The sequence below is a fragment of the Macrobrachium rosenbergii genome, chromosome 59 (genome assembly GCF_040412425.1).
Source record: "Macrobrachium rosenbergii isolate ZJJX-2024 chromosome 59, ASM4041242v1, whole genome shotgun sequence".
Classification (NCBI taxonomy): domain Eukaryota; kingdom Metazoa; phylum Arthropoda; class Malacostraca; order Decapoda; family Palaemonidae; genus Macrobrachium; species Macrobrachium rosenbergii.
Genome location: NC_089799.1, coordinates 24,961,587 through 24,972,113, shown reverse-complemented (window position 1 = coordinate 24,972,113; position 10,527 = coordinate 24,961,587). Strand labels below are relative to the sequence as shown.

The 10,527-nt window shown below is 36.4% G+C and overlaps 1 protein-coding gene across 1 annotated transcript in view; it reads left to right on the top strand.

Moving 5' to 3' along the window:
- The window catches only part of LOC136837527 (neurotrimin-like), a 195,884-nt gene extending 185,559 nt beyond the window's left edge, over positions 1-10,325 (top strand). The window contains exon 8 of the mRNA XM_067102374.1: positions 10,180-10,325. Within this exon, the coding sequence (XP_066958475.1) occupies positions 10,180-10,214 (35 nt within the window). The 3' untranslated portion in view covers positions 10,215-10,325. The remainder of the gene's footprint in view (positions 1-10,179) is intronic.
- Positions 10,326-10,527: the final 202 nt, after the last annotated feature.

The window sequence follows — 10,527 nt, the reverse complement described above, 5'->3', positions numbered from 1 at the left end:
TTCAGTGGAACTTCAACAAACTTACCTATGGAATAATAAAATTCAAGAACAATTGATAACTGTATCAAAAATATGTTCGCGAAGAGTCTACATCCCTCATAATCCTTACTACCAAACAGCTCACTGTAAACCAAAGACCTACATGAAATAGCATCTGTATCCTTCGGGCAGTTTCAGCATTTATTGCAAAAGGTCAGTCTAATAACCTGTAAATAGTAAGGACGTGGGCTTCGTTATGCGTCATCGATAGAGGAATACACCCAGATATAACTTTCTCCCAAGAAAGAATGAGAAGAGAAACGCTCCACAAAAGGCTCCGGTCGAGGTGATCAAAACAAAAGACAGATAATCTGATGTCCTGATTTATTTGCGTGTTATTTTCGTCATTTATTGTCCTTGTCTTCGCTCGCTCCTCTCTTCATATTCGGGCATTTTACTTTACGGATCCTGATTGATAAGATAATGGTCCCTTTGGGTTATTTCAAATAAAAAATGCGCCCATTTTGAACAGTTATCATTATTAATTTAGCAACAAGAAGGAGATTGAATTATGCAACAGCAAGTGGCCAAGATGGGTAGCCACTTCAGCATCACCATAACCATAGTTTTTACTTTTCTGTAAAAGAAAACTATTGAGATGGCTTTCTCTGTCCGTCCGCACTTTATCTGTCCGCCCTCAGATCTCAAAAACTACTGAGGCTAGAGGGCTGCAAATTTGTATGTTGATCATCCATCCTCTGGTCATGAAACATACCAAATTTCAGCCCTATAGCCTTAGTAGTTTTGATTTTATTTAAGGTTAAGGTTAGCCATGGATCGTTCGTCTGGCCCCCAGCTAGAGGTGCCAGCCGCCGACGCATGTTCACCTGACCGTATCTGGGGAGCAACTGAGCGCTGCCTGGTCGTGGTTAAGAGTTTCATACCATAGCACATCGAGAGTTTCATACAGCATTACACGCTGTATAGAAAACTCGATTGCACCGAAGAAACTTTAGCACATTTTTTACTTGATTTTATTTTGGTTTTGTTGTTTCTGTTCTTGTTTTGATGCCTTTCCCATGCTTCAAAAATGGCCCGACGCAACAACCAAATATAATACCTATATTACTGTAAAAATACAAAATCGATTAGGCTCTGTGTTGCGATGAAAATACCCCAAGGGCTTCCCCTCCCCCCCCTCTCTCTCTCTCTCTCTCTCTCTCTCTCTCTCTCTCTCTCTCTCTCTCTCTCGTGAATAGAGTAATGGTTTAGGCTCTGTGGTGGTGCAAAGTGAATACAAAGCCACAAAGAACTTTGTGGACGCCGAGGAGTTCTACATTGAATAGGAGCCCAGAACTGGGACGGAATGCATTGAGAAGCGCTTTGGTGTTTGGGCATGGCAGATGAGCCTGAGGTGGTAGGTTGGGGTTAGCTCAAGAGCGTGAGACAACAGAGACAAAAAAAAAAAAGAAAAAAAGAATTAAAAAGAGAGGGTGTGAAAAGAGGAGACCAAAGGCAGCGGATTTCCTCGTAGGTTGGTACACATTTAACAGCTTTTGATTACAACAAACTTTTAACGGCAAAGTGGAGAACGGAGTTCGCTCTGTCATTCCGAGAAACAGTTGCAGGAGGAGGAGAAGGAGGAGGAGGTGGTCGAAACTCGTTGGAGGAAGAAGATTCTTGCTTTCGACCAGAGAAGGAGGAGGAGGAGGAGGAGGAAAATGCTACGGCGACAGAAGTTGCGCTGAGTGAGGCTTCCTTCCTCTTCTGCCCCGAGGCAAATGGCATCACATCCTTTTCAAATGAACCAGAGACGAGAGGATCCTTTGCCAAAGCTTCCACGTGATGCGATTGCGATGTAGAGGTGGAAGGAAGCCTCGAGAATCGTGGGACGTAAACACAAAGAAGGAAAGCGGTAGGGGAAATCTTTTGTTCTCCCCGTTCCTTCTTTTTTTTTTTTTTCTGCCATTTGTGCCTTTTTGAGAGAGAATCGTTTTTAAACAGGGGCTAATTTTGGTTTTATTTCAGAAAAAGAGTTACTTTTAAGCGTTAGAATTCTTAAACTTTAAGATGAAAGTGACTGTCTAAGGGATAATCTATGTTACATTTTTGTTCCAATTCTTAACAATAGGACCAACATTTGGTTGTTCAGGGTGCTTATTATAAATGCGTAATAAAGATCAGAAAATTGTTCACGACATAATTTGCATCATAAACATTGATCGTCTATAATCACCCGTCGAGTGTTGTCAGAAAAGCGATTTTTAGAAGGATAAAAAAAAAAAGCGGAATTCAGCGAAGATCGCTGTATTGGCCACACCAGCGATAGTAGCAGCGTCAAGAAAGTTAGCCGAAGTACGACAGGGTTCTACTTGAACTGAAAATGTATTTTGGTGAAACCGCCTGCATTCCCGCGCTGCTTTTGAAAGCAAGAAAGGAAAAAGAAAGACAAAGCCAGCTTTTGATGAAGAGCCAGTTTCGTAAGATTAAATTTAATGAAGACCCAAGAAATCTCGCTGAAAAGTTTTATTTTTATTTATTTAGTCCAAAATGTCAGTGATTTCTGTCACTACTCAGGAAGCGACTTTCATGGACTTTTAAAATATGGACTTCGACATCAGCGACGCTCATCGTTAACATTAAAAACGTTACCCACTAAACTACAAAAATTCGATTCTCTGACAGGGCCTTTACTCTGAACTGATCACCGTGGGTGTTCGGTTGGTTTAGAGTGACCTGGCTTATGCCAGCACGGGCCTTTGACCCAAGACGGCTGGTAAGGATGGTGAAGTGTGAAAGAGAGTGAGAAGCCTGGTGTGACCCTCTGACCTCTATCTACTCACAGAGACGAACTAATCACCGGAGGAGGGTTCTGTTTACAGTGTGCCTTTGGTACGGCACTGTAGATAGTGCTAAAGCTTCTTTACAGAGCCCCCTCGGTCCATGCTACGTGGCTTTCTGCCTTTTACAACTTATTTGTTTCCTTTTGTCTCTTCTTACTCAGCTGCCCAAGTATTTTTTTTTTTTTAAGTTTTCCTTGCGCCACTTTCAACTCTCATTTAAAAAGAAATCGTCCTTGTGAATCTACGAGTCTAGAAAGTCTTTCAGTAATGTGACCCAGTCAGTAATAATACAGACTGTACTGGCAAAACCTGCGAATGAATGTGGTGTTACTATGTAACTAAATCTTTACTGAAAAAAAAAAAAACAGTTGTGCGATATACAAAAAAAGACCCCAAAGAACGTGCATGTAAATGTTCTGAAATATCACGTAAGAACAGAATATAAACAAAATATACAAGAATCTGTTGATAAAAAATCAGATAAAAAAAGGGAAGTAACTCTTGATCCGCAGGGATGAAAATTAACTTCATAAAATCCTAAGAACATTTTTGAAAAAGCTTTGAATGAAGTGTTTTAATAACTACGACATACACCACGTAATACTATCCACTGACTTCTTACTGCCATAAGAAGTCATAATACATCAGGACTTACATACTCAAGGTATGAGAAAAACAGTAGACTGAAAACCTGTTGTTTCAAAGGAAAAACATGTATTCTTTTGGCAAGGCCAACGCATCACAGGCCACGGATGGTGCTAGAATCTAGCACCATCTGTGACATGTAACCTACAAAGGAGCAAGACAAAGGCTGTAAGTTCCCGGAGAGAATAACCATAAATTAAAGTGCCGATTCTCGAACGTCCAGTCGATGGTTAACAAATTTACTGATACAAGAACAAATGACCAGTAATCAGACTGAATGGAATGGAATATAAAATTTAGATCAAAGGCCAAGCACGGGATCCTTTGAGGTCATTCAGCGCTGAAAAGGAAGTTTGAGAATAAAAAAAAAAAATGTTTTAAAGGTGTAACAGGAGGAAAACTTCGCAATTGGACTTGTTAGGAGAGGGTGGAAAGTAGGTTGGAAGAAAATATGGACGGAGGTACGTTACAAGGAATGAAAGGATTTGCAGCTAGGGTCCGAAGTGACGCTGCAAAGAACCTTAAGTAATGCCTACAGTGCACCGCGTGAGGTGCAGTGACGTCACTACCTCCTTACGGGACAGTAATCAGACTGATTTAATGCTGCTAACTAATACGTGTCTAACCAGAGGCAAAAAAAGCCCAAAAATAAATGAAATGAATGAAAATGTTACCACATAACAAGTTATTCTTCCAAATCATCCAAAAGTGTCACACCAATGAACGAACATTTGAAAATACTAATGTACACATCACATAAAGGTAAGAAATAGCTTTCACTATGACACAGAAGACTATGTGAATAAAAAATTAAATTTAATAAGGCAGACCCGTTTATGTGGAAACTTCAACTGACACCCTGAAAATCGAGAAAACAGAGGTGTAAAAGATTTTACATCTTAGATAATTATAGCCCTGTGATGAAGGTAAATAAAATCACGCAAGTAATAATAAAAAAGAAACTGGTTAAACATTTTGGAAACAGATGATGAATGTGTCCTCGCGCAATGCCATAACTCTAAAAACAAATCAAAAATGCACAGGGAAACCAAACTGTCTTAGTATAAAAAAATTTTCCGTATAAATTCTTAAAGAAAAGTATTAGTGATTTACGGGACATTCGAAACGCAACCTGCCACAGTAATGATAAATAATAAATTACTTAATATTTACGCGGGTGAATGTGTAACTTTTAACTTTCCCGTTCATGTAAATAGCTGAAAATACAATCAGTATTCTTCGATAGTTTTTTTTTAAGTGAAATTAAAAAGTAGGCCATTCTAGTATTTAAAAATATTCAAAAGTTTGATAGATGACGTGAATAGATAAGAAAAGAACAAGCATGGCACTATAACACAAAAATGAATAGACATAAAAACTGCCAATCTGTAAACAGCTCAGCCAATAAAAAGAAATAAAATTATCCTACGAGAAACTGAAAGTTTGAAGAACTTGCAAATAAAATAATAAAGTTATCCAGTGGAAAAAGGTTTCTTATCAAGAAAACTATGATAAAAAGGCGGGGGGAGAAGTCGAAAGAGCCTACATGTATTGCGATGCTAACCCATTTTCTACGCCGCATCTCAGCGGCAGTAAATCTTCATAAAGTTGTCATGTTGCACCATAAAGGGATAAACAAGAACCTAGGACAGAATTACTACGCAGACAGCGAGGAAGAGGCATTTGTAAAATCAACTTTCGAGAATCAAGAGACAAAGAACCTACTGAATCGTATCAACCCGCATCTAGCTTTCATTTCGAAATACAACATTGAACCTAGATCAGAATTGCTACGCAGACAGTGAGAAAGAGGCAATTGTAAAATGAACCTTCGGGAATCGAGAGATAAAGAACGTGCTGAATCATATTTACTAATATCAGCTTCCTTCTGGATATAAGATATTGAACTCAGAACGGAATTACTACGCAGACAGTGAGAAAGAGGCAAAGAGGCATTTGCTAAATCAACATTCAAGAATCAAGAAATAAGGAACCTACTGAGCTGTATCAGCCATTATCCAGCTCGTCATTTCGATAAAAATGATTGAACATAGAAAAGAATTGACACCCAGACAGTTAGGAAGAGGCATTTGTAATAATCAACTTTCGAGAATCGAGAGATGAAGAATATTCTGAATCGTATCAACCAATATCTAGATTCATTTCGAAATACACTATTAAACTTAGAGCAGAATTACTACTCAGACAGTAAGAAAGAGGGATTTGTAAAATCATCTTTGAAGAATCAATAGATAAGGAGCCTACTTGCCATTTCGATAGAAAAATTACTGATACAGCTGTTCTGTGCATCAACCCCTCTAAGCACTTGAGAAAGGCAATATTCCAACTGAAATTCGTTCATATTTTAGAAATACTCACTCCGATGTAACAGTATTATGCTCAGCGGTAAATGACTGCCTGAAATATGTATAACATTTCAGGCATTCAAAACTTATATTGCAAAACCTAAGCGCAGTATTTGATACAGAAATACGTTAGCTTTTGATAGAAGTCTTAAAAAGGATAGGTTCTTTAAAGAATAAATTGAAAACTGCCAATCTGCCTCAAAATTTATGATATAATGTATACCAGAAGGTAGTGTTCCATCACCGACAATCCAGGATTATAAATAAAGAAAATAAATTGCAAGTTTTCCGCAGATGATATAAAAATTTACCTACTTATGAACAACACTGAAGGTATATTGACCAAAAGAGGAAACAACTGATGACATAAAAGAGTTGGGCAAATTGAAAACAACCCAAACTAAATGAGGTCAAAACAGTATGTAATATGATGTACAAGAAACCTTAAAAAAAAAATCCATATAAAAACAAAAAATAATGATACACAAGTGGAAATAATAAAGAAAGTGAGAGTCTTATAAGAGATCAAATTTAGAAGCAAGAAATTAATAAAAAAAAAAAATTCCCCCAAAAATACTCGTAGTGTACAATAAGCCTCAAAAGTAAAAGGTTCCGTTGCAAAGTTTCGTTCACTTAATCCAAAATATAGCAAGGATTGAAAACACGAGAAATCGTCATGTAACCAACCTGCCAATATCATTTTCCCGTTAAACTACGCGCTAGAACCCGTTTGTTTCGACTTTTTCCTTTGTTTTGACAGGTAAAAACAAATCCGAGTTTAGCAATTCAAAAAAATGGTGAAAAGGCAAGTCTGGTTGTAACTCCGAGAAGACAGAACACTCACCACTTTTCAGTAATACGTAGACTCACTCATCTCTGGTGTTGACTGGCTAATTACTTGCTGGGTTAGATTTTTATTTCAATTTTGGTGAGAAAGAGCTTTAGTTGCATTTAAAACGCACTCTGCTTCTTGGGGCCCCAGATTCAAACATTTAACAAGACTAACAACAATGTGAACAAAATAGCTATTCCACTTTCACTTATCGAATAAATGAAGTGGAAATCCCAGAACCAAATCTACATCTACAAAATGTGGATCCTCTCTGATCATCATCTGATCTCTCCACTTATTTGTAAATTACACCAATTCAGCTGGATAATTCAAGTGTTCTTTGAAAAACTGAATGAACTATCAAAATGATTTCTAACATAATATCAAGAGTAGAGGAGTGCTTTGTTCTGTTGGACCCTTTTGTTTCTCTGATGGTGCTAAATAGTCTGTCTACTCACGCCCCAGAACATCATCATGCGCAGGTACGCAACAAAAATTAATTTTTTTTATATATTTCTGACCGAATGAAAACCAGATGAGGTTTTTTGTCGCATCAAAATTTACCTTGTGAAAGACAGAACGGCTTCCAAGCATTTACCAAACCACTGAAAGTAATTAAGGTATACTCATCAAAATTGCCAGTCTTATAAATGACTTCTGAAATACCAAAATGCTCTGTCAAGAAGTACGGATTGATGAAGCAACAGGCAGTAATCAAAATGAGACTATATGCATAAAAAGACTCTCTCTCTCTCTCTCTCTCTCTCTCTCTCTCTCTCTCTCTCTCTCTCTATGTATATATATATATATATATATATATATATATATATATATATATATATATATATATATATATATATATATATATTATATATACTGTATATATAATTATATATATATATATATATATATATATATATATATATATATATATATATATATATATATATATATATATATATATATATATATATATATATATATATAGCTAGAACAGGCTTTGGAGCCATCGAAATAAAACCATTATGATTTACGTATTTCAAACAAAGACCGACATTTTATCAAAGTAAAATTGCTTTTTTTTTTTTTTAGCACTCATGTCTACCGGATCAACTTCAATGCATTTCTCGGTCTGATTGAAAGTTTAGAAGCGAAGATGGGATTTCGACCCTTTTAGCAGGACTGGATAGGTAAAATTTCCCAGTGAGATGTTCAAGGTATCCATATTAGACTGATCCCCAGAAAGGGCAACAGGATGTTTAATTGGCGTGTTCGTCTTCCACAGAAAACAAGTAAAAAATGTGCAGAAGTTTCTTCGGCGCAAACCAGTTTTCTTTATAGCGTATAATGCTGTATGAAATTCTCAGCCACGGCTCATGAAACTCTCAGCCGAGGCCCATGAAACTTTCAGCCACGGCCCGACGGTAGCCTGTGTTGTTGGCACCTATAGCGGTGCCAGACGCATGATCATGGCTAACTTTAACCTTAAGTAAAATTTTTAAAACTGAGGCTAGAGGGCTACAATTTGGTATGTTTGACGATTTGGGGGTGGATGATCAGCATAACAATCTACAGCCCTCTAGCTTCAGAAGTTTTTAAGATCTGAGGGCGGACGGACAGATAAAAAGCCATCTCAATAGTTTTCTTGTACAGAAAACTAAAACAGAAGTTAATTTTCAAATATGCTTTAGAGAATGGGTCTTTTTAATTTAATCAATATATCGTCTCTAAGCCGGGATTTAACGACAGAAATGAAGGTTACACTAGGGCAAATTATACAGAAATATAAATACTTCTTTTCTTAACTGAAAATAGTACATATATATATGCTCATGGTGCTTGAAGCTCCTTAACAAATGTAATGATCTCATAATACCTAAGGGAGGTTCCTAGTGCACTCTACATCAAGCAAAACAAAAAAAATTCAAGTGTTCAAACTAGCGGGTATTAAACTCGTGTCTGAGGGCAGAGCTCAATAATGTTAACCAAAATTCCATTTAAAAGGAAGCAAAGCCAAATCTTTAAAACAGTACAGGATGAAAAATGAAAATTTATAAGATTCTCGACCACGTAACTGATGATAAAGTCTAAGTTATTCTTTGACAGAAAAGGATTTTCATAAGTTCTAAGAAAGCATTATAGTAGAGAATCTTTCCACACGAGAAACATACGTCGTATAACTGGAATAAGAGAGAGAAAACGTATTACTATTGGAAAGAATATACATGACTGATCTGGATCAGAGAGTCGCTTTGAGAGAAGGAAACGTCGTGTCAGACGTTATCTTCAAAAGTCTTGGGAGGGACAGAGACGAATAGGGAAATTGCATGTGAGGCCCTGGCCACAAAATTGTCAGAAGAAGTCAGAGAGCCTTTTTGGAATAACAAATAACGTACTCCTTCCAAGGATACTGAATATACATAGTGTCTATATATATATATATATATATATATATATATATATATATATATGTTCAGTATCTGTGGTATAGTATATATATATATATATATATATATATATATATATATATATATATATATATATATATATATATACACTATATATACACATATACATGTATATGTATGTATGTATCTATGTATGTACATATATTTATATTTATATGCATAATTATGTATGCAACATAATTTTTGCTCAAATAATTATCAGAAACAAGTACTTTACACCCTGTGAAAACTATTCTCTATAAACTTTGTTTCCATCACGGAACAATGCTGTGAGTAAAGCTTTACACTCTGGGGCATGTAAATCCATTACCTCCTTTATCAATTCACATAACTGTTTTGCTTATTTACGCTTGCAAGATTAGTGAGCATCCACTGCTAAGTTGCCCGGAGGTATGTTCAATTAAATCATGAGGGCAGAAAAATGATTTAATTAATTTAAATTAAGATAACACCTTTTTAGTGCACTCCATAATTAGATGTACGCTTTGCCTCTCTCTCTCTCTCTCTCTCTCTCTCTCTCTCTCTCTCTCTCTCTCTCTCTCTCTCTCTCTCTCTCTCCCTTGCTTTTCTTTCTTGACGAGAGGAAGTAATGAGGAATATCCTCAGTGTAATAAAAATCCTCTTATTATACAGTAAATTGTATTACTATCCAATACTATATAACTGTGGATTTTTATTACACAAATGTTTTTCACGAAATTTTGAATTTCTTAGCATTATATTTTGTGCTATTATGTAGATGCTCTTTACTGATATCAAATATTACCACAATGTTCTTGCTATTTGCTTCTGCCTTATTCGGCGCTGACATGAACCCTATTACTGTATATCTAAGGTTAAAGATAAATAAATTCAGTCGATTATTAAATTTTCCAGGTAAACTGAAACAGGTTCTTCGATAAGGCAATTAAGTCTTGGCTGGCTACTAACGATTTAGGTCATTTCTACAGGTTGTTTCACTTCAGGTCTTCGGTTGTGTGTCCAAGTCATGAGGTCGAAGACCTCCAGGCACCTCGGTCATTACAGCATTACTTATATTTTTACAGAGCTGCGATTGTGTCTGATTGTGTCCCAAACGTAGCAGAAGGTAAGGAACTTACAATTCCCACAGAAGATGTAAAATTAGATTTAACATTGGCTTCTGTTTTCCTTCTATGAAGACCACATTACACTCCATGAACAAGGATGGTATCAGTTTAAGGTAAGTGAAGCTTCAGATGGAAGGAGTAACCCGTCTAGTAGTGATTAGTATTAATGCCATATTCTCATCCATGAGAAGACCATAAACCTTATGCATTTATTTCGTATAGCATTGCAAAGATAATAATTTGCTAAGGATAGTTCGCGAGACCCGTAAAAGTTATTAGCTCATTACTTTGTAACTATGACACATC